The 26,253-nt window shown below is 33.6% G+C and overlaps 2 protein-coding genes across 2 annotated transcripts in view; one reads left to right on the top strand and one right to left on the bottom strand.

Annotated features, from left to right (window-relative positions):
• LOC107660390 (ras-related protein Rab-11B) overlaps positions 1 to 10,270 on the bottom strand; it is a 13,090-nt gene extending 2,820 nt beyond the window's left edge. Inside the window, exons 1-4 of the mRNA XM_016449670.1 lie at positions 10,036 to 10,270; positions 6,948 to 7,143; positions 4,420 to 4,613; positions 1,400 to 1,480 (exon numbers count right to left, since the gene is read on the bottom strand). Coding sequence (XP_016305156.1) covers positions 1,400 to 1,480; positions 4,420 to 4,613; positions 6,948 to 7,143; positions 10,036 to 10,075 — 511 coding nt within the window. The 5' untranslated portion in view covers positions 10,076 to 10,270. The remainder of the gene's footprint in view (positions 1 to 1,399; positions 1,481 to 4,419; positions 4,614 to 6,947; positions 7,144 to 10,035) is intronic.
• A 14,035-nt stretch (positions 10,271 to 24,305) lies between these two features.
• LOC107660392 (cortexin-2-like) lies at positions 24,306 to 24,572 on the top strand. Its single transcript, XM_016449673.1, has one exon. It carries the CDS (start codon positions 24,306 to 24,308, stop codon positions 24,570 to 24,572), a length of 267 nt encoding a protein of 88 aa, XP_016305159.1.
• Positions 24,573 to 26,253: the final 1,681 nt, after the last annotated feature.

The following is a 26,253-nucleotide window of genomic DNA, read 5'->3' as shown; positions in this document are numbered from 1 at the left end:
GCTCCTCCGTCCCCTCGGCAGCCAGACGTGGCGGAGCGTCCGGCACCAGGCCTTCACTCGTTGAATCCTCGAGAACCGGTAGAAGGCTGGGTTCCATATGTAAGACCTAAGTGGATCCCATATGTGTAAAGTCCACGGTATAGCCTTGAGCCCGTGTTTCCCCGGCAGACTTCTGCCATTCCAAGAGGGTTACAATCACCTCCATTTTTTCATATCCACCTAAGGGATGTCCATATGTGTACTGCTTCCGAAACCTCCTTCGGGAAGGTTGCAGCTTCCGTAACGTCCCTGTTCCAAGTAGAACGGGTACGTTTTCCCAGTGTTATCCAGTCTTACTCAGTGGGTAGTGCCATAGTAGCAGTAGCTGGTCCTATTGTGCAAGCCCTGGCCTACGCCAAAAAGTAGGGGCGCAGGTGGCTTCCACAGGACACTGGAAGGGGCGGTAGCTGTGGCCTTTTGGTAGGATCCCAATTCGTCGGTCATCCGACGTGACGTCGAGAGTGACCGACTGAAAGGGAATGTCTCGGTTACGTATGTAACCCTCGTTCCCTGAAGGAGGGAACGGAGACGTCACGTCCCGTCGCCACAGCTCCTGTACCACCGCTGAGCGGCCGGGTCACCGGATATATATCAAATATATATATTTGTTTTTTTTGTTGTTTTTTTTGTTGTTTTTTTCACTTTTTCACAGCAGTATTATTTATTGATTTATTTTTTGCTTTACCATAATGAGAAATTGAGGGTACTATTGCAAGGGGAAAAAAGTAAAATCTTAAAACAGGATTCAGTTTCTTTATGAAATATGACATGCACTTGATAATTCAATTAATTTTTATTAATTTTTTTAATATATTTCTTCATATTATATATATTTTCAGTATTTCGGTTTTTATATATTTCTTCATATTATATATACTTCAACTTCAACTTATTTATTTTGCTTTAAGTTTTTCATCAAATATTTTGGTTTTATTTATTTCTGCTTTATTTCAATTCACAAAAATGTTTGTTTTAATAATAATAACCCTGCTCTCTGTGTATTACGTCCAATGAATATAAAATTTGTCCCTCCAATTTATCCTTTTTTTTTTTTTATAATAATATATCAAAATACACTGAAAATACACTGAATTTTAGATTTGATGCTGCATTACATCATCTAGTAGAGAATGATTATGAAATGGCTTCATTGTAAGTGTGAATATTTACACCCCAATCTAACGCATCTCTCTAAAATCCCCATAATTCCTGGCAGGCAATCGCAGCTTACCAGATGCCAGATGCTGCACTTTTAAAGTTACATAAGACGCCACTGTAGCTGTCATGGGAATCATGTTAGTTGGTTTATTGCTACTGTGAGGAAGCGTTTGACTAGAATGATGGTTATATGGGTCTGTACCTGTTAGGATGTTCTTGAAGGCCTCCTCCACGTTAGTCGAATCCAGAGCGGACGTCTCGATGAATGACAGGTTATTTTTCTCTGGAAGCAAACAGAAGGTGTTTAATATCCCCTGCTCTTAAAAATATCCACTGACAACATAAACCTTCATGCAGAGCGAAGCTTGTTCACAAGACATGAGCGGAATGAATTTCTGTGCAAATTCAATTGCATGCATCAATTTGACTGCTTTTGGAAGACGTCTATTCTGCTCACCAAGGCTGCATTTATTTGATCAAAAATACAGTAAAAACTGTGAAATATTATTACAATTTCAAACAGCTGTTTTCTATGTGAATATCTGTTAAACTGTAATTTATTTCTGTGATCAAAGCTGAATTTTCAGCATCATTACTCCAGTCTTCAGTGTCACATGATCTTCAGAAATCATTCTAATATGCTGATTTGCTGCTCAAGAAACATTTCTGATTATTATCCATGTTGAAAACAGTTCAGTCATTATTTTGGCGGCAGGCTTTGTTCTGAAGGGTTCAGATTCTGAGCTGTCCACAAACAAACCTCACTGAGGTTTGACTAATGCAATTACCAGAATTTTTAATATGCAATAGATATAAACTTCCATGCAGAAGTTATACAGGTCTATAAATGAGACTGGTTTTTATCAGCTGTTTGGACTCTCATTCTGACGGCACCCATTCACTGCAGAGCATCCATTGCTGAGCAAGAGATGCACTGCTACATTTCTCCAAATCTGATGAAGAAACACACTCATCTACATCTTGGATGGCCTGAGGATGACGACGTTTTAGTTTTCATTTTTTGGTTGAACTATTCCTTTAATGGTCTAAAATACTCTGTAATTCTCCACAGCTTTGCATTATGCCTACATAAATCAGACAAACAAAAGGAGCAGCAGTTTTCCTCCTCAGCTCTTCAGAGGACTGTCGTGCGATGTCTCTAGGGTTGGCTGTACCTGCGAAAGCGCGCGCCTCGTCGGTGGGAACGGCTCTCAGGTGGCGCAGGTCGCTCTTGTTCCCCACCAGCATGATGACGATGTTGTTGTCGGCGTGATCTCGCAGCTCCTTCAGCCAGCGCTCCACGTTCTCATAGGTCAGATGTTTGGCGATGTCGTACACCAGCAGCGCGCCGACCGCGCCACGATAATACCTGCACACGTCAGAAAACCATAACCACAGTTTGAGCCAAAATATCAAACGTCACTATTTCTATTGCTCACAGTTTTAGTTTTAGTTCAGTTTTATTTATTTCATTTAGTTAGTAAATAAATGTAACTTTATTGTTCATTTTATTTCATTTTAGCAATGTTGCCTTGGCAACAATTTTTGTTTAGATGTTGTTTTTCATGTAATATTTATATTTTTTAAAAATAATAAATGTTTTGAATAGTTTTACTTTTATTAAATAAATTGTACTTTATTTTCTTTAATTTTAGCAGTGTTGCCTTGGCAACCTTTTTCAGTTTGTTCACTGCTTTTTTGTTTAATTTTAGTTTTTAGCTAACATTTATATTTTAAAAACATGTTTTTAATAGTTTTTCTTTTAGTTAGCAATAATAACCATGCTCTCACTATCACTATTACTTATAGTTAGAGTTCAGATTTAGTTTTTATTTTATTTATTTAGTTAATACATTTTATTAAATTATTTTTTATTTATTTAGTTAGTTAGTAATTTTAGCAATGTTGCCTTGGAAACTTATTTCAGGTGGTTGCCAAGGCAACATTCCTTTTTTCATGTGTTTTTTCCATGTAATATTCATATTTTAACAAATTAACAAAAATGTTTTTAATAGTTTTAGTTTACAATTATAACCCTGCTTTCACCATCACTATTGCTCATAGTTTTAGCTGTAGTTCAGTTTTACTTTTTATGTAATTTAGTTCGTAAATAAATTGTATTTTATATTTTATTTAATTACATTTTTAGCAATGCTAACTTGGCAAATTATTTCAATTAGTTGCTTATTTTCATTTAGTTTTAGTTTTTATTTCATTTACTTAGTAAATACATTTAATAAAAAAAAATATTTAGTTAATAATTTTAGTTTAGTTTATTTAGTTTAGTTGTAGTTTTTCATCTAATATTTATATTTTAACAAATTAACAAAAATGACTATTGCTCAGTTAGAGGTTTGATCACATTGCCAACACTAATAAAAAATACAATGGCTGAAAGATGAAAATAAAAATAAATGGCTGAGGTGAAGGATGCAAATGTTATTTTAGGAATGGGGAACCAAAACCACATCTGTTCACTTATCAACAGCCACAAATGCAAATTATTTTATATTGTGGCATATTTGTTACGTTTAACTTATATATAGGCCTACTTGTGTCTTTATCTTTTCCTGTTTTCTATGTGAATATCTGTTAAACTGTAATTTATTTCTGTGATCAAAGCTGAATTTTCAGCATCATTACTCCAGTCTTCAGTGTCACATGATCTTCAGAAATCATTCTAATATGCTGATTTGCTGCTCAAGAAACATTTCTGATTATTATCCATGTTGAAAACAGTTCAGTCATTATTTTGGCGGCAGGCTTTGTTCTGAAGGGTTCAGATTCTGAGCTGTCCACAAACAAACCTCACTGAGGTTTGACTAATGCAATTACCAGAATTTTTAATATGCAATAGATATAAACTTCCATGCAGAAGTTATACAGGTCTATAAATGAGACTGGTTTTTATCAGCTGTTTGGACTCTCATTCTGACGGCACCCATTCACTGCAGAGCATCCATTGCTGAGCAAGAGATGCACTGCTACATTTCTCCAAATCTGATGAAGAAACACACTCATCTACATCTTGGATGGCCTGAGGATGACGACGTTTTAGTTTTCATTTTTTGGTTGAACTATTCCTTTAATGGTCTAAAATACTCTGTAATTCTCCACAGCTTTGCATTATGCCTACATAAATCAGACAAACAAAAGGAGCAGCAGTTTTCCTCCTCAGCTCTTCAGAGGACTGTCGTGCGATGTCTCTAGGGTTGGCTGTACCTGCGAAAGCGCGCGCCTCGTCGGTGGGAACGGCTCTCAGGTGGCGCAGGTCGCTCTTGTTCCCCACCAGCATGATGACGATGTTGTTGTCGGCGTGATCTCGCAGCTCCTTCAGCCAGCGCTCCACGTTCTCATAGGTCAGATGTTTGGCGATGTCGTACACCAGCAGCGCGCCGACCGCGCCACGATAATACCTGCACACGTCAGAAAACCATAACCACAGTTTGAGCCAAAATATCAAACGTCACTATTTCTATTGCTCACAGTTTTAGTTTTAGTTCAGTTTTATTTATTTCATTTAGTTAGTAAATAAATGTAACTTTATTGTTCATTTTATTTCATTTTAGCAATGTTGCCTTGGCAACAATTTTTGTTTAGATGTTGTTTTTCATGTAATATTTATATTTTTTAAAAATAATAAATGTTTTGAATAGTTTTACTTTTATTAAATAAATTGTACTTTATTTTCTTTAATTTTAGCAGTGTTGCCTTGGCAACCTTTTTCAGTTTGTTCACTGCTTTTTTGTTTAATTTTAGTTTTTAGCTAACATTTATATTTTAAAAACATGTTTTTAATAGTTTTTCTTTTAGTTAGCAATAATAACCATGCTCTCACTATCACTATTACTTATAGTTAGAGTTCAGATTTAGTTTTTATTTTATTTATTTAGTTAATACATTTTATTAAATTATTTTTTATTTATTTAGTTAGTTAGTAATTTTAGCAATGTTGCCTTGGAAACTTATTTCAGGTGGTTGCCAAGGCAACATTCCTTTTTTCATGTGTTTTTTCCATGTAATATTCATATTTTAACAAATTAACAAAAATGTTTTTAATAGTTTTAGTTTACAATTATAACCCTGCTTTCACCATCACTATTGCTCATAGTTTTAGCTGTAGTTCAGTTTTACTTTTTATGTAATTTAGTTCGTAAATAAATTGTATTTTATATTTTATTTAATTACATTTTTAGCAATGCTAACTTGGCAAATTATTTCAATTAGTTGCTTATTTTCATTTAGTTTTAGTTTTTATTTCATTTACTTAGTAAATACATTTAATAAAAAAAAATATTTAGTTAATAATTTTAGTTTAGTTTATTTAGTTTAGTTGTAGTTTTTCATCTAATATTTATATTTTAACAAATTAACAAAAATGACTATTGCTCAGTTAGAGGTTTGATCACATTGCCAACACTAATAAAAAATACAATGGCTGAAAGATGAAAATAAAAATAAATGGCTGAGGTGAAGGATGCAAATGTTATTTTAGGAATGGGGAACCAAAACCACATCTGTTCACTTATCAACAGCCACAAATGCAAATTATTTTATATTGTGGCATATTTGTTACGTTTAACTTATATATAGGCCTACTTGTGTCTTTATCTTTTCTTGCATAAGAATTACTAAGAAAAAGTAGAACCAGGGTTAGTTATTATAGTTCACTAAAACTAAAACCATAAAAAGTCATTACTTGAAACAAAATAAACTTTAACTGAAATATAATAAAATACAAAGAAACTTAAATTAATTTTATTTCAGCTCAATTTTAATCAGCGACATTTTTCATTTTCGTTTAGTTTAACTTGGTGTACAAACATAACAAAACCTAAAATTTGCACTAAAAATAAATAAAAACTTGAAATGACAAATAAAAATGACAAAAATACACAACAAAATTACTAAAACTTTCAAATCAAAATTAAATAGTTAATAATTTTAGTTTAGTTTATTTAGTTTAGTTGTAGTTTTTCATCTAATATTTATATTTTAACAAATTAACAAAAATGACTATTGCTCAGTTAGAGGTTTGATCACATTGCCAACACTAATAAAAAATACAATGGCTGAAAGATGAAAATAAAAATAAATGGCTGAGGTGAAGGATGCAAATGTTATTTTAGGAATGGGGAACCAAAACCACATCTGTTCACTTATCAACAGCCACAAATGCAAATTATTTTATATTGTGGCATATTTGTTACGTTTAACTTATATATAGGCCTACTTGTGTCTTTATCTTTTCTTGCATAAGAATTACTAAGAAAAAGTAGAACCAGGGTTAGTTATTATAGTTCACTAAAACTAAAACCATAAAAAGTCATTACTTGAAACAAAATAAACTTTAACTGAAATATAATAAAATACAAAGAAACTTAAATTAATTTTATTTCAGCTCAATTTTAATCAGCGACATTTTTCATTTTCGTTTAGTTTAACTTGGTGTACAAACATAACAAAACCTAAAATTTGCACTAAAAATAAATAAAAACTTGAAATGACAAATAAAAATGACAAAAATACACAACAAAATTACTAAAACTTTCAAATCAAAATTAAATTTTTTTTTTTTTTACAAATTCTATTTCTAAATATTAATCAAAACTATAATAGTGCATCAATGATACTGAAATTGCACTGGGTAGAACTGTGGTATTCTTTGAAGTACTGTGTAAATAACGCAATACTAAATGGTAATCACTCAGTATTACAGTATATGTGGTTGTATTTATGACTGTACTCACGCAGAGGTGATGGCCCTGTACCGCTCCTGCCCTGCCGTATCCCAGATCTGCGCTTTTATCGTCTTGCCGTCCACCTGGATGCTCCTGGTGGCGAACTCCACTCCTATCGTGCTCTTGCTCTCCAGATTGAACTCGTTCCGTGTGAAGCGCGACAGCAGGTTACTCTTCCCGACGCCCGAATCTCCGATGAGAACCACTGAGAGCAGCATTTCATTTGTGTTCAGTAAAACTTTTTTTTTTTTTAATAAATTAATACTTTTAAATACCAAGGATGCATTAAATTGCTCAAAAGTGACAGTAAAGACATTTATAATGTTATAAAAGATTTCTACTTCAAATAAATGCAGTTCTTTTAAACTTTCTATTCATCTGTGAATCCTGAAAAATTAAATATATCACGGTTTCCACAAAAATATTGTGCAGCACGACTGTTTTCAACATTGATAATAATCAGAAATGTTTCTTGAGCAGCAAATCAGCATATTAGAATGATTTCTGAAGATCATGTGACACTGAAGACTGATGCTGAAAATACAGCTGCGCATCACAGAAATAAATTACAGTTTAATATATATTCACATTGAAAACAGCTGTTTGAAATTGTAATAATATTTCACAATTTTACTGTTTTTACTGTATTTTTGATTAAATACATACAGCTTTGTTGAGCAGAAGAGACTTCTTTCAAAAACCCCAAACTTTTGAATAGTAGAGCGCATAAACATACCAAAACGGTAAATATTCTTTGAGTCAAGCCAATAATTCATTCAAAAACACCTAGCTTACACAATAATTAAAGATTTAAGCCACCAAAATATGAGGAACTGCATCCTGGCGAATCTGAGACAGAGATAAAATATGAAAGGAAAACAGGTAAATAATCCCACTGTCATAATAAAAAATAGAGAATATAGATAACGAATAGAAAAAAAGATAATCACAATGTTTATGCTTTCACTGTAGCCTGCAAAAATGACATTAACCCCTATAATAATGGCTGTTCACATTATTTTGTCCTCCCCCTGTATATACATAAGAATAATGCAATATTATGCCAGTTTAATGACCAGTAAGAAAATATCAGTGGTTGGTCAATTTTCTCAATTCAGTTATCATTGACAAGTGTAACCAAAAGTTCATTTTGAACTCTCGTTCTCTCTTTCTTGGTTTTGAAGGCCCATTACTCAAGATCTGATTCCCATATAAGATCTGGAATATAAATAGTTGTATGGACTACTTGTAATGTCCATTTTTGGAGTTCAACACCCCCAGTGGCCTTCCACTTTCATTATGGCTCAGACAGTCTACAAAACAACATGTTGTGTTTCATGTATAAAACAAGGTCAGTAAAGGATGGCACAGTTTTCGTTTTCCTTTAAAGCTGTGAACGTGTTTGCATTGAGTTCCTTCGGCTCGGGCTGATATCCTCACGTCATCTTACTCGGAAGTCAAGTCGAACTTTGATCCTCACATTATGCTGATTTTGTGAAAATGGAATGTCACAGATTTGCCGCGTCAGACTTTGATCAGGTGCCGTGATACAATCAGTAACGAATCAGCTGCAGGACAGAACATCAGCATGTCGCCTCTTTATTATCACGCATGCTATTTTTAAATTTGCCGCGATCCTACCCAGCTAACAAAAATATGTTCTATGAATGTTGTGCTAACATTCCCATGAAGTTATGAATTATTGTTTTTTTTTTCAGTTTTCCCAGTTTCTTAACGTATTAAGAACATTTCTTCTTTATTGTGTGAACGTTACAGAAACATTATGAGGATTTTTGAATGTTCTCTCAACATTTAAAACACCCATTTTTTAATATCTAAAGAACGTTTTTTCTTAGTTATGATAACGTTAGAGGAGCATTTCATTGTAGCCTTTTAATTCTGAGAATGTTACATTTGAATGTTCTCTCAACGTTTAAAACACCCATTTTTATATTTAAATAATGTTTTTCTTGGTTGAATGTGAATGTTAGCGGAACATTCCATTCTACTGTTTTGAAAACATTATAAAATGTTATTTCTGAATGTTTTTTTTATGTGTTATTATTTCTTCTTAGATATGTGCAGTGTTGGGGGTAACGCATTACAAGTAACGCAAGTTACGTAATCAGATTACTTTTTTCAAGTAACTAGTAAAGTAACACATTACTTTCCATAAAAAGTAACTAAGTAACGTAATTAGTTACTTTTTTATGGAGTAACGCAATATTGTAACGCATTACTTTTAAAAGTAACTTTCCCCAACATTGATGATATGTGAACGTTAGAGGAACATTTAATTCTATTATTTTGAAAATATCATGAGAATGTTACATTTGAATGTTCTCTCAACGTTTAAAACACCCATTTTTATATTAAAAGAACGTTTCTTTTTAATGTATTACGAACGTTTCTTCTTGGTTATACGAACGTTAGAGAAACATTCCATTCTGTCACCTTGAAACGTTCTATTGTTATTACTGAAAAACGTTCCTGAACATAGTCCTGAGAACATACTAGTAACATCATAAGGACGTTCCGAAAACAATGTTCTAAGAACGTTTCCTCTCAACATTACGAGAACGTATCAAATATTAATAATGTCACAAGGACGTTCCATAGACAGAATTTTAAGAATAGGCCTATTTGTTCCAACATTTACATGACATTTACTCACGTTAGTGAACGTTTTAGCTGTTATAATCACTAGAAAGCATTAGATCGCAGTGCAAAATGAACCAGCACCCGTTTTTTGTTTTTATCTTAAATGAGAACATGAACTCAATGGAGGGCTGCATCTCATTTCAGGCTCATATATTTAATGCATGCTAAATCCCCATCATCCAGGCCCTGGTATATCCCGTGTGCAAGCATTCAGGCCATCGCAAACAGATGTTTCACTGATCGATGGATGTGTGTGGATGCCTCTGCGGGAGTTTCTGTCTCAAAGCCTGTTATTTATGCCATGCTTTCAGACGGGTGCCGCTGCGAAAGACGTTTCCTGATACAACAGGCTCTAAGATTGCTTGTCAGATCTGGAATAATGGATGGGTTATTAATGATTACTCCTCTGCTCTGTGTGAGGGAATGCAGAATTTACCTTTGAACAAGAAATCGTATTCATCATCTCTGTTGGCCATTGTAGAGAAGCCGCTCCGTCCTGCAGTCCGTCCAGAGGGAGGGAAATCAGATGATGATGTATTAATAACTCAGTGTGAGAAGAAAAGAATCAAATGAATATTAAAGACACACAATGCGCCAGTGCCGCCGCCGCCGCCGCTGCTGCTGTCACACCGCAGGAAGAGCGATCTGCTCGGTCTGCATTAGGGGAGGAGTCCCGCAGCTCAGCTCTGGAGCTCCGCGGCCGCCAGAGGGCGCTAGAAACACCGCTGCCCTGCTGGATAGATATTACCGCAGCTGTGTGTGTGTGTGTGTGTGTGTGTGTGTGTGTGTGTGTGTGTTTACACTCTCTTTATCACAAGATATCTGGGGTTTCTTTAGCTACACCCACTGTCATGTCCCAGGGGTTGTTTTTGTTTTTCAAGCTAACTATTTCTGTAGTTTAATGGTCTTGTTCACTTTTGTGCTTTCATCATTTATTTTTGCTACTTGATGTATTGTTTTTATTAGACGTTTAATCTTAAAATATGAAAATAGATCAGAATTTTACGATATAAATATTAAAATATTTATTATTATTACAATAAACATTCACATTGCAGTTTTATTCAGTTTCGCAGAGATTACAACCATCCCTCATTTCCAACAACAATTTAATAAAGTTTTTTCTCTCTCTCAGAAGCTTACAAAAGTGTCAGTAAAAAGCTTGGGATGAAATATGGGAATGAATATCAAGGTAAATGTTATTTGAGAAGAGCGTTTTTATTGTGTGTCAATTCCAGCTAAACAGTTTTGTCAGATTACGCAAGAAGTTTGAAATATTATTTAATTGGGTGATAATCAGCCTTAGTATAGAAGGAAAAATATACAGAAAAAACATATAGAAATGTTCAAATGTAATTTACATCAAAGAATGCTATTAATCACAATTTGTAATTTGAGATATGGTTGAAATTATATTATTAGTAGACAAATAAAGAAACACTTTATAATGTTTATTTATTTAAATATTTCAGTAATTAATTATTTTTTATTTATGAATTTTTAAAATCTTATTTCTTTTATTTTTAATGAATTGTATTTTTATTTATGTATTTTTATTTGTAATTAATTAATGTATTTATTTTTATGTATTTTTTTATTTTATTGCTTTTTATATTTGTATTTTTTAATTTATTTATTTATTCATAATAATTGCTTTTTTATTTGTTTGTTGTTTATTCATTGAATTGTATTTTATTTGTATTTATTTATTTGTTTTGCACGCAACAGAAAGGCACTTTTGTCTGTGGTCATGAAACTCTCTTCCTCTCTGTTTAGCGCTGCTGTTTTTGCCAAATGAAGAGTCTCTGAAAGGCTTCCTGGGAGAATCTATGGACTCACATGAGCAAACTACAAGATAATGGGGAACATCAGCAAGCTCAGAGAGGGAGCCAAGCATTGGAGGAATCAGAGGCCTGGAGGAAATATGTGAGCCGACCTTCCATGACCCCACTGTTTCCTGTACAGACAGGAAGTGAGGTGTAACTGCTGAATAAGCTTCCCAGCAGTGTGAAGACGACACATATATCATATACTAATATGGTTAGTGATTTGGGTTTTTGGAGTTTGGTTTTCAACATTTTCCTAGAGCTACAAAGCTGCAATGCATGAACTAATCCGAAGAAAATGTCAGAGTTTTAGCTGGAAACATTCATATTTTTAAGCAGCTTGGCAAAATGCTTGCATTCACTGTATGTGTTTGGCAGATGCTTTTATCCAAAGTGATGCCTTTTGTATGTTCCTGAAGACTCAAGCATCGTGCATCATTTGAGCCACTTCATAAGAGCGTTGAGTGTGAAGACATCTGAGGTTTTGAGGACGATTCTGGGATGATTGTGAGAGACTGTTGTCGAGGTGCGTGAGTCACATCACTTCCCATGGTAACATGCAAATGAAGGCTTGATTTAGATTCCGTCACATGACTCAATGCAAAACAACGACAGAAGAGTTTCTCTCTTAACAAAAGAAATAACTGAAGTGTGTGTCTGTAACAGACAAACTGTAAAACTGCAAGAAAAATCACAAATGAGATTGTTTCTCCTGGACAGCAGTTAGATTAACCCTATAAAACCGACTGTATCAAACAAGGCCTCTAATGATCAACATGATGAAAACTTCGCTGTTAAACCGGTTTCACACACAATCTCCTCCATGCCTTCTGATTGATCGTTTAGAGTATTTTATCCAGTCAAAGCTTTGTTAGTGTAACTGTACAAATGTACACCTTCAGCTTGAGCTTCACGTGTCTTTCTGCTGTCAAATCTTGACTGATTTTTATCAAGTAAACATAAGAATAACTTTAGTAATATTTTCAGATGAACACTTACTGAACTGAAGCAGCTTGGCTTTACTTGATTCTCCATAAGATCCTGTTCAAATGTGAGTCTCAAATCTGATCATCAGGCTTTTGAGGAGCGTTTATTTGTTCATCTCTCGATCATCATTGGATTGCATTGCATTATATGTTTGGATCTTTTAAATCTCATCTTACTAAGACACATTATTGGAGATATTTATTTATATTTATAGCATTTTATGTAAGTGTCTGCTGTACTGTTATAAAGATCTCATTGATTTACATTACAAGCATCAGAATTTCATCACTTTTTGTGCATATGAATATCAGCATCTGCACCAAATTGCATTTTTTTTCCTCAGTTTGAGTCTCTTTTTTCTTCCATATTCTCACGATATCAGACTATATGAGCCATGAAAGCCCGATGTAACAAAGATACAGACATAAAACACAAATGCAGACTTTTTTTAGATTTTGTCTAAAGTTTCAATAAACTATTCCATTAAAAAAAAAAAATAAATCTTATTATTATTAAGGCTTTACAGGGTTAAATTGCAAGCAAGTTAGGTCTCAGAAAAGGACCCCAACAGTTATAATGCATATATAACACATAGTGTACAACACACGTGTGTTTCTCCTGACAGACACTAGAGGGTGTAGTGTGCGTGTCATGTACTCAAGTGTACTCAGAAAGGGTTGAAGCTGCATGTTTTTCACTTATTATGTTGCGTTTGCTTTTCTCTGGAACGCCACAGTCAGGATGAATTCTCAATGAGTTGTTTTTTTTTTGCTGAGGAACACCTTTTTTCTGTCGAATGACCCCTGTATATCCTGAAACCCATGCAAAATTATGTCCTAAGGACGTTTTGTTAACGTTCTCATTCAGTTAGAAAAACGTTAATTCTGAATGTTCTGTGAATGTTCGAAATTCCACAAAAACGTTATAGGAATGTTAAAGGTGGGGTAAGCGATTTCTGGTAGCCAATGTTGACATTTGAAATCACCAAAACAAACATGCCCCTACCCCAAAAGTGTCTCACTCCTATTTTGATAGCTCCACCCCACACATATGTACGCAACCCAGGCAACGATTAGTTCTGTGAAACAAAGCAAAACTGCTGCTGCGTTCCATTCATGACGTATTGACACAAATTTCAAATGATTTTCAGCGGTCGCTTTGTCATGTCCAGTGTGCTAGATAGACTTTAGCTGTTGCGGCGCAGACACGGTGTTACTCACCTATCGAGAAGAAACAAAGCAACGTCTGTGTCCGATCGCAGGCCTTCCGCTCCTTGAGTTCTCTTCAGAGCTGGAAAGCTGATCCGATATTTACACGGGTCCTACTTCTTGCCTTATCGTTCCGCAGACGTTTTCCTCTTTTGTTTTTTATCCGCCATCTCTATCTTTCTGTTCCTCGGCTCGCTAATGTCCGTCCCGTGCACTGAACGCGCTCTCCTCCACATCATGAGTAGACACGCCCCTTACTGCTGATTGGCTACAAGTTTGTTTTGCTATTCGGCCCGAATCGGTTTTCTAAAGTGTTTTTGAAAAATCGCTTACCCCACCTTTAAGGGAACATTATGAGAATGTTACTTGTGAATGTTCTCTAAACATTCTAAAACAAACAGTAACATTAAAAAAAACTGTAATATTTCAGGAAAAAGCGTTCTATGAACAATATATAAATGTATGTTGTGCTAACGCTTTGTTAAAGCCCAGATAACTTTGAAGGAACATTGTATTAACGTTCCTGGAAGAACGTTTGTTCATAACCTTTCCAGAACCTTCTGATAACATTCCCTGCTTGCTGGGAACATCATATGTTCAGAGTACTTTAATATTAAGATTTGCTTCTAATTTCATTTTTCATGTCAGGAATGATTTCTTTAAAAGGGTGTATTAAGACACATATGATGGACATGATCTAATTCCTAGCAGAGATGCTCAGAGCAGATCTTAACTTTGGCAAAGGTAATGAATCCTGCGGCAATGTGAATACGACATTATTCCAAATATACTTGAGGTAAGACGTCTCAAATCCCTCATGCATTAGCTCACGTGAATCTAGAACATGAAGTGATTTTGACATCTTTTTTTTCGGTGTAAAATGTGGCAGAGCTGTCATTTTAATAACCCACGTAATGGACTTGTTAAGGGCTTGTATCAGATAGATGTGCTGTTCTACCTGCTCTCAGAGATCTGTGTCTCTCGGCTGATTGTCAGGGGATTGACGTCCTCAGAGACGCTTTTATGAAGCTGTGAGTGTCTGTCATCTGATGTTCTCTCATTCATTTGCACCTGCAGCTCCTGCGGCCTTTCTTCACTGCTCTGTGTTCAGTACAGCTGCTGAGGACACCTGAACTACAGACCATCAGCACCAGATCGATGGAGACTGATGGACGTCAAGCAGTAACAGGAAACATTTAGTGGTGCTATTATAGACACAAACTGTAGTTTTTATTTTATTTGTATTAATTTGATTGCAAAAAAAAATTTAATGATAAAATGTATATCTGTTTTAAAGAATAGTTTTTTCTTTTTATTAGTGAAATTGAACTATGAAATTAACCTAAAGCCTAAAGTTAAACCCAAGCTTAAACCTAAAACCTAACACATTTGATTTTATTTGATTTGATTAAAGACATTTTATTTAGGAAATTTTATTTTCTTTTTATTAGTGAAATATAAACTTAATGGAAAGTGGGGTTCATGAAATTGAACTGTGAAATTGAAACCTGAAGCATAAACCTAAAACACATTTATTTTATTTTATTTTAAATTGTATTTTTTATTTATTTAATTTTATTTTAAATTGTATTTTTTATTTTATTTTAATTGTATTTTTTATTTATTTAATTTTCTAATTTAATTTTATTGTTTGAATTTTGTACATTTTAAAAAAATATAAGAAAATTTACTAAAATGTTATTTTCTATTTTATTTAGTTTTAAATTTTTATTTCATTTTTAAAATAAAAAATTACATTTTATTTTCTTTATATCAGTGAAATCTAAAACCTAAACCTGAAGTGTTATTTTTTTGAGGTTATTCATATATTTATGTATTTACCAAAAAATGTGTTTTTTTAGGGAAATATAAAATTATGGAAAGGTGAACCATGACATTGACGAACATGAAATATTCCTCATGTTACATTCCTCCAATACTGGATTCAGAACTGTGGTTGTGTTTTACAGCTAGTTTAAAAGAGTGATCGGTTCAGTCAGTGAAGAGCGCTGTATGATGTTTAATAAGTTGACACGGGTTGGTAGAGCTCATTCATTGTCATCGTCCAGTTTATAGAGGAATTATATTGACTTGTCTTTAGAGTCGTGAAGGTCACATGATGAGAAAGTCACCTCAGAAAGGGAATCAATGACACATGAGACTAGATCTGTGTTTAGTGTCAGAGTGAATGTGTTTTGGATTCAAATATATTTATATTCAAAACTATCTAAACATATTTTTGACGGAAATAATTGAAGTGAATTAGTTTTTTTTAATAATACTTTTTTAAATTGATGTTAATTCTTGTACATTGTTCATAAAAGTAAACAGTTTTGTTATATGCTTTATTGCAACAAATGGCAAGAAAATAAGAAAAAATATAATGCATTCAATGCTTAATTGAAAAATACAAATAGAAACCCAGGTAACAAATTTATGTTATAAAAACAATGTGGAAACATTGTTTTGTAATGTTTCTAAATGTTGAAACGTCCAGTTTTTTTTTGTTTTTTTAAAGGTTACAAAAAAAACATTTCTTAGAAAATTCATCGAGTGCAAATAACATCATAAGGACTTTGAGAGAATGTTGATCTCGGAATGTTTTCTCTCCGTGATATGCATGCATATCAGATATAATAAAGTTATAAGATCATTCCATAACTATTACTTTAAGAACATTTTGTCCTAACATTGATATCACTTTTTGAGAACATTCCATGTTAGATGGGAAGAAATCTCATACAGTCTCACACAGTTTTGCTTCTTGGTTAATGCACCTTGTTTATAAAAGTGTTTAAGAATGGGATTGCATTGCAAGATATTTCAGTCTGTCCATACATGTTGCATGATCAGTGTGTTTGCTCACGTGTGTTTGGACGGGAAACATTAGTGTGAAAATGCTTTCCTGGTTCACACCGCTGGGCTTTGGGTCTCACAGGCTTTGACCCAGATCACAGCAGGTCACAGGCAAGGACTCTATGCAAAATATGTACACTGAAAACAAGCTGAAGTTTAGGATCATTGCATGTGCATTCATTCTGTATTGTGATGTTTATAATGTTCCTTTATGGTCCAGTGCTCAGAATGAATGAACATATACTGTACATCTCTCTGTATTATATCCTGTTGCTTTTATCTGATAAGAGAATTTTCTCCTTAAGTGAATCTGTGTGAAACACAGCCTAAAGTTTACTGCAGCTCAGTTTTGGAATTATATAATAGTCAATAACTGAAGTGACAGACAATCTGATGCAAAACCCCATGTATTTCAGCACAAGAAAGGCTGGTTTTGCTGCTGCTGCATGGTGTATTTTTGGTGATTCATTTGGGAGAAAAGATGCAATAAAAATGACAGCTGACATGCAGACAGTGCCGTCCTCTGAACTCATGCAGAAATGCTCACGCTGCAGATATAAGCGTACTGTACACTTCAGTTCCAACTGAAAATACATTTAATTATAGTGTTATATATTCATGTTATTAAAAACATTTTGATTTAAAGATTTAATTTCTTAATGTGTATATTAACATGTGCGGATCATTGCAGACAGACACCCACTGAACATCATGTATTATTTATACCTTCACTTCACTCTCTGTCTTATAATGGTCTTTAATTGAATAGAGTTTGACCGCTGAGACTGTGGCAAATATTGATACTGTGATAATGAACTGCATTTATATTGTGCTGTCACAGCATGTGTGTTATATAGAGGGCATGTGATATTGTTAAGGACACAAACTTACATTAAAGCATTATTCTATCCATATCAAATTATAGATCGTTTTGACATGTAAACTAAGGTTCATCGTTGTTCTCTATGGTAGCTGTGCAGTGATATACACTGCTGAACTACTATTCAAAACCTTTTTTTAATAGCTGTTTTATAATATGCATTATGTGATGTAAAAATCGTTGTAAATAGTTGTAATTGTGAATAAAACAAAGCATGTTTTACAAGACGATATTTCATTCTTTCTACTTCAGAATTGACCAATTAAAGGGACAGTTCACCCAAAAATGTAATCATTTACTCACCCTCATGTTGTTTCAAACCTGTATGAGTTTCTTTCTTCTGCTGAACATAGAAGATATTTTGAAGAATGTTAATCAAACAGTTGCCGGTAGCCATTGACTTCCATGGTATGGAAAAAAATACTATGGAAGTCAATGGCTACCGGCAACTCATACAGGTTTGAAACAGAATTTGACAGAATTGTCATTTTTGTGTGAATTATCCCTTTAATTCAATGTGTTATTTGCCATTTCTCAGTAAATCCTACACCATTTTTTAGTGTGTCAGCACAGATGCATGTAATTAGGGATAGTTTGTTCTGTATTTAGTTTCTATTGGTGGAAGAAAGTTTCACTTCCAGCACAACACATCATGTTGTGAAGCAATTTCTGCTGTGTTTGACAGGATGTTCACATCAACTCCTGCATCGTCTCTGGAACATGTTGACCATGATTCCTCATTAGATGATCCCAGTCAGCATGTTTAGTAAGTGGGTGCGATAAAAATACCACACAGCTAATGCAGCTCCCCAGCCAACAGGGAACAGTCTCATAACTTTTACAACGTTTTAAAAACGTTATGTGAATGTTAGGACAAAACATTCTTAAAGTCATGTTAATGGAACATACATATAACTTGAAAAACGTTGTGAGATCAACATTCTGGCAACGTCCTTATGATGTTATTTGTACTTTGAACGTTCTAAGAAACATTTTTGTAACCTTTAAATAGCGTTCTAATAACGACAAGAAAACTGAACATAACATTCGAAGAAAATTAAAAATAAACGTTCAAATAACGTTAGTACAGTGTTGTAAGGAAAGTTTTTGTAACCTTTAAATAGCGTTCTAATAACGACAAGAAAACTGAACATAACATTCGAAGAAAATTAAAAATAAACGTTCAAATAACGTTAGTACAGTGTTGTAAGGAAAGTTTTTGTAACCTTTAAATAGCGTTCTAATAACGACAAGAAAACTGAACATAACATTCGAAGAAAATTAAAAATAAACGTTCAAATAACGTTAGTACAGTGTTGTAAGGAAAGTTTTTGTAACCTTTAAATAGCGTTCTAATAACGACAAGAAAACTGAACATAACATTCGAAGAAAATTAAAAATAAACGTTCAAATAACGTTAGTACAGTGTTGTAAGGAAAGTTTTTGTAACCTTTAAATAGCGTTCTAATAACGACAAGAAAACTGAACATAACATTCGAAGAAAATTAAAAATAAACATTCAAATAACGTTAGAACAGTGTTGTAAGGAAAGTTGTTGTAACCTTTAAATAGCGTTCTAATAACGACAAGAAAACTGAACATAACATTCTTAGAAAATTAAAAATAAACGTTCAAATAACATTATATTTTGATTAAAAATAACGTTAGTACAGTGTTGTAAGGAATGCTTTTGTAACCTTTAAATAACGTTCTAATTTTGACAACAAAACTGACCAATGTTCTTAAAAAAATTTAAATAAACGTTCAAATAACATATTTTGGATAAAAATAATTTTAGTACAGTGTTGTAAAGAACGTTTTTGTAACCTTTAAATAACGTTCTAATAACGACAAGAAAACTGAACATAACGTTCTTAGAAAATTAACAATAAACGTTCAAATAACGTTATATTTTGATTAAAAATAACGTTAGTACAGTGTTGTAAGGAGCGTTTTTGTAACCTTTAAATAACGTTCTAATTTTGACAACAAAACTGACCAACGTTCTTAAAAAAATTGAAATAAACATTCAAATAACTTTATATTTTGGATAAAAATAATTTTAGTACAGTGTTGTAAAGAACGTTTTTGTAACTTTTAAATAATGTTAGAATCACAACAAGAAAACTGGACATTTTAACATTCTTAGAACATTAAAAATAAATATTCAGACGGGTGAAAATACAGTTAGTAGAACATTTAAATAAATAACATTTCTAATCACAAGAAGAAAAAAGCAACATTTTAACATTCTTAGAATATTAAAAGCTGACGAAATGTCTTTCCGAAAATTTTTACTAGACAAAAACTCCATAAAACAAATAACGTTTTGAAAGTTGTGAGTTTTATAAACTGGGACCTTTATAAAGTGCGTGCCATTGTAAAGATTGGACCCCAGCTCACAAAAATATGTTTTAAGAATGTTTTGCTAACATTCCCATTACGTTGTGAAAATATGATGTCAAAATGTTTTTAAACGTTCAAAAGTTAAATGTATTAAGATTATTTCTTCTTGGTTATGTGAACATTAAAGAGGAACATTCTCTTTTATCATTTTGAAAACATTATGAGAATGTTACATTTGAATGTTCTTTCAATGTTTAAAACACCCAGTTTTATATTTAAAGAATGTTTTTTTTTTCTCTTGGTTATTTAAACGTTAGAGGAACATGCGATCATTTTGAAACTGTTATGAAAAGTTATTTCTGAATGTTCTGCAGCATCCAATATTAAACGTATTGAGAATGTTTGGGAACATTATGGGAACGTTCTCTGTTATTTGGGACTCACAGTCTCGTTTTCATCCGTGTTAAATTCAATATGGCGTCTAATCTGATTAAGGTGTGTAGCAAAGTGGAGATTCGCTGTTAGATTTCATTAGTTGTAGATGGGACTCGGGTCAGCTGTATCTCAGAGCCCTGGGTGTTTCACTCTGAGCTAAAAAAACTTATGACAGCAGATCCTTTGTGTTTTCCATATGACCGCAGCACAGCTCCCGGAGGAACACACACACAATACCTGAATTATTGCTCAGAAATCAAATCAGACAGGAGATTCATCAATGCACAGCAAAATCCAGACAATTATCATGACTGAAATCAACATAGTGTAAGCTACATCGGTGTCAGTCATTTCTAGGCAGATTTTAAATTAGTAGTTTTCCAGTAAAAAAATATCTAAACATCCTTAAAACAAGACTGACATATGATATTATATGATGATGATGTGTGAAATGCAATGCAAAAAAAGCATATCTGGCAGCAGTAAAGACTGGGGCAAGTTGTCACACGTTTATGTGTGTATTTTTATACATATCATTATTAGCCGAAAATAAGTTACATATTTTGTATGACACATTTCCCATTTTTTAATAATAGTTTTATTTGCTTTTATAGCAAATATCAAATGTAATATAATTTTAAATACATGCAGTATTGTGCACAGATACAGACTATGTTCTTTAGAGACTATTAGGCCTTTTTTCCCAAATCATTGTCAATAAACACAAGGTTTCCATTGTGACAGCTTGCCCCATATTGAGACAACATGCAGCATCTCCCCTAAAGAGTACCTGAAATCCATAGCGATATGACAGTTGTTCAAAAGGTTTTTCTAGTAAGTGTCTTTACAGAAGTCTCAAACATTAACCCAACATTGGAAATACTCAAGTAGTAAAAGTGTGACAACTAGCCAATGTTATATACATATATAATGTAATATTTTACTACCTCTGTAAGGATGTGTACTGTAATAAACTTGAAAACTGACAACACAATATGATAATTAGGCAGTTCATATGACTGTAAATCTGTCGGTTGCTGTTTATTGTTAATAAGCGATATATATTTTTATCCAGAGGTGCTCCAGTCAAGTACATAGACAGCAAGCAATGATTTATCTATAGTTTGTGAGTGGATCGATCAGCTCTGCTATTGATCTGTCTATTTCTGCACTTGCAGGATATCCTTCTGCAACTATAACAACCTTCACAACCGCTTTTTCTGATCGTTTACATTTATGATGATAGGAGAAAAGCTATTTGTAAAAAAAAAGGGGAAAGTATCGTAAAATTATTATATAAAATATTCTTGCCCCAATATTTCCTGCAGGCATCCCAAAACTGAATCAGATTTTACATATTTTTTTCAGATACATTTATTTTAAAAGAAATATATGTGTGTGTGTGTGTCACTCTCACAACCTTGAGAAAAAAAAAAGAAAAAAAAATTATATATATACAGTGGGTACGGAAAGTATTCAGACCCCCTTCAATTTTTCACTCTTTGTTATATTGCAGCCATTTGCTAAAATCATTTAAGTTAATTTTTTTTCCTCATTAATGTACACACAGCACCCCATATTGACAGAAAAACACAGAATTGTTGACAGAAAAATTGAAGGGGGTCTGAATACTTTCCGTACCCACTGTATATATATATATATATATATATATTTATATATATAAGCTCATTGTGATTCTGATATATGTATGTATATAATGTGACATTTGTCACAACACTAAAATAAAAACAAAAATAATAATAAAATAAAAAAGTGCAGTTATTACTGTCAGACTCTGTTCCTTGTTTTGTGTGTGTTTTGCTCCGCATGTGCCTTCCTTGCCCTTATCTGGTCCTTCCCGTTCCTGTCATGATTGTGTTTCATTAGTTCCAGGTGTGTCTCGTCATCCCCTCTCAAGTCCTGTGTATTTATAGTGAGTCCTATTCTGAGTTTCTCTGTCTGGTATTAAACGTCCGTCGGTTCCTGTACTACGTGTGAGTTAATAAATCCTATTTTCTATGTTCTCCGATGTCTCCTCGCTCCTTCGTCTCCTCGTTCCTACACAGTAGCAGCAGTCCGTGACAATTACCTTAAGTATTTCTACCTGCCCAGAACCTTAAGAACGATTGAATTTTAAGCTAGTCAGGTTAATATAGTGAGATTGATTCTGCCACTAAATAATATTTTTGATATGGTATAATATCCTTAGTATCATGTTATATATCAGCCTCATGGTCCTGTTGATGTGCCTCTATTGAAGTTGTTTCTATCTGACCTCCTCTTTTTTTCTAAATTTGTGCGGATAGATGTCCTTTGACCTGCCCTTAATCCTTTAGTTATTATTAACTCCGCTGTCTTTGGGACAGGAATCAGCTGTCAGCACACAAATCCCATCCTAATAAAGTCAGAGGGGGTCAGAGCCTGTATTTACTGTGTATGAACATGGAACGAAACGCTGGGAAAACCATCCCATCGGAGTGCTGAGCTGTCGACCAGGCCTTGAAATTAAGTTTTACTAGAGCGGTTCACTTTAATATTCCTCACGGATCTGCTCTTTTCATGCCCTGCTGAAGAGGTGACCTGATTTATTTCTCTTTTATGTGGCCGTTATTGATCCACAATGTTTTGAGATCCTGATCGACCCAGATTTTCGTCTTTCTCTTTATTCACAGAGCGGCGTTTCCTGTTACGTTCCGGCTTTTCTCTGTCTGAGCTTTCAGCAATTATCTCGGACACCTGAAAATTAAGCTGCGTGTGCAGTTAGTGTGTCACAGCATGTTTTCTCTCCATATAAACAGCAGTGCAAGGTCTGTCTGAGATCACTTGATGATGTGGACAGGACTGGATGTAGTCTGCAGACTGTTGCCTCTGATAATTGAGCTTCGGCCGTTCTGTGTATGGCGATCCTGTTGCATCGATCTGATTTCTCATTGCATCTACTTGTGAGGTAAAGTAACTGCTGATGGCATGCTTACATTGGCAGGTTATTCTAGAGGAAATATTATTGCTCTTTCAAATGTAAGAGCAAATATTGCATTCAAGCATCAACTTTGTCTCAGATTTTTCTCCCAAAAGGAGAAAGAACAATAGACAATAGTTGTCATGCAGTACAGGGCTCACATTTCAAAATGCCTAGAAGCCCTTCTGGCAGGCAGATTTTGCTTGAACAAAATGAATTTAAGTAGCCTGCATAAAATATTTTTTTTAATGTAGAAAGTTGGATAGGAGTCAAAACATTTTCAAAACACAATATCTAGGAGGGGATTTTATTTCACTATTTACAGGGTACCTGCAGGAATTTAAAAAATGTAAGGCTTTTTATTACCCTGAGGATCTGCACAAATAAAATTAATAGGCCATATGAGTGGGGCAGGGTAACATTAAACCATAAAAGTACATGATTTACAGTTCAGATACAGGTTTTCACAAAACAGAAAGTGTTATAAAATGATAAACGTCACATTTTAGCCTTTAAACCATTTTTAAGAAAAGGGATGAGTGAAATGTATATATTATTATATTAATTTAAAGCGTATGAATATATATCTTCATGTCTTTTAGATTTCTAGAAGTCTATCCACCGGTTCACATTTACAACTGCGTGCTTGCCTCGTAAAAACATGGGTTGATTTTCACATTGGTCTGAACAAAACCAGCAGACAGGCTTATTAAAAATGCACATTCATTCTCTGCCAGCAGGAGGCGCATTTGTAGCGGCAGAAATAATAGTTAAATTAAATAAGAAATGTTGCTTTGGCAACTAGCTGAATTAAAATAAGAATAATGTGTTTATATTTTATTTTATTTCAATTCAATTTATTTTAAATAATGAGCATGGTTTTTATGGATTTAAAGTGAATAAAATATTTAAGTTTAGTTATTTTAGTATATAAAGTTCAATTAAGTGAGAAATGTTGACTTGGCAACTAGCTGAGATAAGTTCAAGGTTTTTTATATATATTTTTTTTCAATTCAATTTTATGTTATTTTAAGTAAAATTTTATGATTTTAGTTTTAGTTAACTATAATAACCCTGTCAGGAGGTGTCTCCATTTACTCTCCATTTAATATCATTGCCGTATAAGAGAAACAATTGAGATTTTAATCCTTTAAACCAGGATCCTCTGGTCCTCAGAAACCGGACTCTCTTTATCTTTGAACTGAGGAGATGAGTGAAAGCCCTCTGATGGAGTACGAGCTGCAGTCTCTGACTCCCGTCTCGGGCCCCGGGGCCACGGCAGGGCTTCTGCTGGCTCCGGACACAGAGCAGATCGCGGCGCTTTGTTTAGTGGGGCTCCTGCTGCTGTTTTTGGTGTTCCTGCTGGTGCGGTGTTTCCGGATTCTCCTGGACCCCTACAGCAGCATGCCGTCCTCATCGTGGTCTGATCCTAAAGACGGATTGGAGAGGGGACAGTTCGAATACGCGCTGGTCTAGCTGCACAATTACAAACTGTCTGTCTGTTTGTTTGAGAGCTAGAAGTACAACAGTCTCACAAAACCTGTCAGGGACATATTTAACCTCCAAATAAAAAAGGTAATTTTTTAAAATTATTTTATTATAATAATAAAAAATTATATCCTATAATTATATAATTATAAAAATATAATATTTTGTATTTTAATATAATATTTTTCATTATTTTTGTAACATTGCCACCCCAAAATGTTGACTACTGGAATGGACAAAATAATATTTTAATTAAATTGTTAAATATCTAATCTAATCTGTATCGAGCTAAAAGAAGTCCAATAGTGAATCTCTCAAAACCTGTCAAGAACATATATATATATATATATATATACAGTATATAATTGTATTTATTTTTATTACATTTATTTAATGAAAATTAAATAAATGTAATAAACATTAATTATTTTATTTTAATATCATATTTTTCAGTATTTTCATAACATTTCTGCCCCAAAATGTTCATAACTGGAATGCACAAAATAATGTTTTAATTAAATTGTTAAATATCTATCTCACAGTTATGGCCTAATGTATGCAAAAAAAATATGTTTTTGTAATTTGCTTAATTGTGCTTAATGGACTACTGAAAACAGTGTTCAGTGTCTGTTTGCAAAATTTATTTCCTTTAGATTTTGGCATGAAAATATGACCTAGACTTGTTCTGGTACCATAAAACTACTGGTGCCAATGCAATATCACTGAGCTGATTGTGAATCTGATTTTGAGTGATTACATTAAATTCAGTTGCAGCATTTGTTTTACAATATAAATTTCTACTTCAGGCAATTAAGTGAAAGAATCAGGCCATGATCTGTATTAATTTCCCACAGAAAGGTTGTGACAGACTTTTACAAACTTCCTTATGTTTTATTGTGACTGCATTTCTAATTATCTTTAACTGTGCATGTGAATTGGTTAGATGGTTTTTATTAATAGTATTCTTAAATGTTTTGCATTATGCATTTGTCCACTTTTGTCAGTGATAACTGGAGCAAATGTGCCTTGATTTATTTTTGTATCAGAAACTTTATTGTCTGTCTGTATGTTGTTGACAGTCGGTTTGGGATTAGCAGCTGCGTTTTATCATTTTGAGAGGGCAAAACTGTGTACAAACAGAGATTTCTCTGGAAATGTTTATTACTCTGTATTGGTTTTTAGCAAAGAAATATTTGCTCAATAAATGACTTTCTCTCTCAGCTGTATTATGTTGCTCTTTCACGACTGATCAGGCACATCTCCGGACAGCCCACATGCAGCACAAAGTCCCTCAACATCACCAGTCTGTTAATCTGTGTTTATTAATTAGTCAAAAAACAACAGCCTGCATATCTAATGCTGATATTTCCAACACTGTCCCAGCTAATAGGGAACGTTCTGGCAAGGTTCTCTCAATGTTATGAACAAATGTTCTTCCAGTAACGTTAATGGAACGTCTTTACTAATGTTCTCAAAACATTAGCACAAAAATTTTATTTATACATTGTTCATTCCTGAAACGCTTTAGCTGGACGTTTGTCTAACATTGTTTAAATGTTACTATGTTTCAGAATGTTAGAGAATATTCAAAAGTACCGTTCCCACAGTGTTTGCAAAATAATAGAATGGAATGTTCCATTAACATTCATATAACCAAGAAAAAAACGTT

This window comes from Sinocyclocheilus anshuiensis, unplaced genomic scaffold (assembly GCF_001515605.1).
Source record: "Sinocyclocheilus anshuiensis isolate Anshui unplaced genomic scaffold, SAMN03320099.WGS_v1.1 scaffold1433, whole genome shotgun sequence".
NCBI lineage: Eukaryota > Metazoa > Chordata > Actinopteri > Cypriniformes > Cyprinidae > Sinocyclocheilus > Sinocyclocheilus anshuiensis.
Note: the sequence above shows the minus strand (reverse complement) of the source record. Positions and strands in the feature narration are given on the sequence as shown.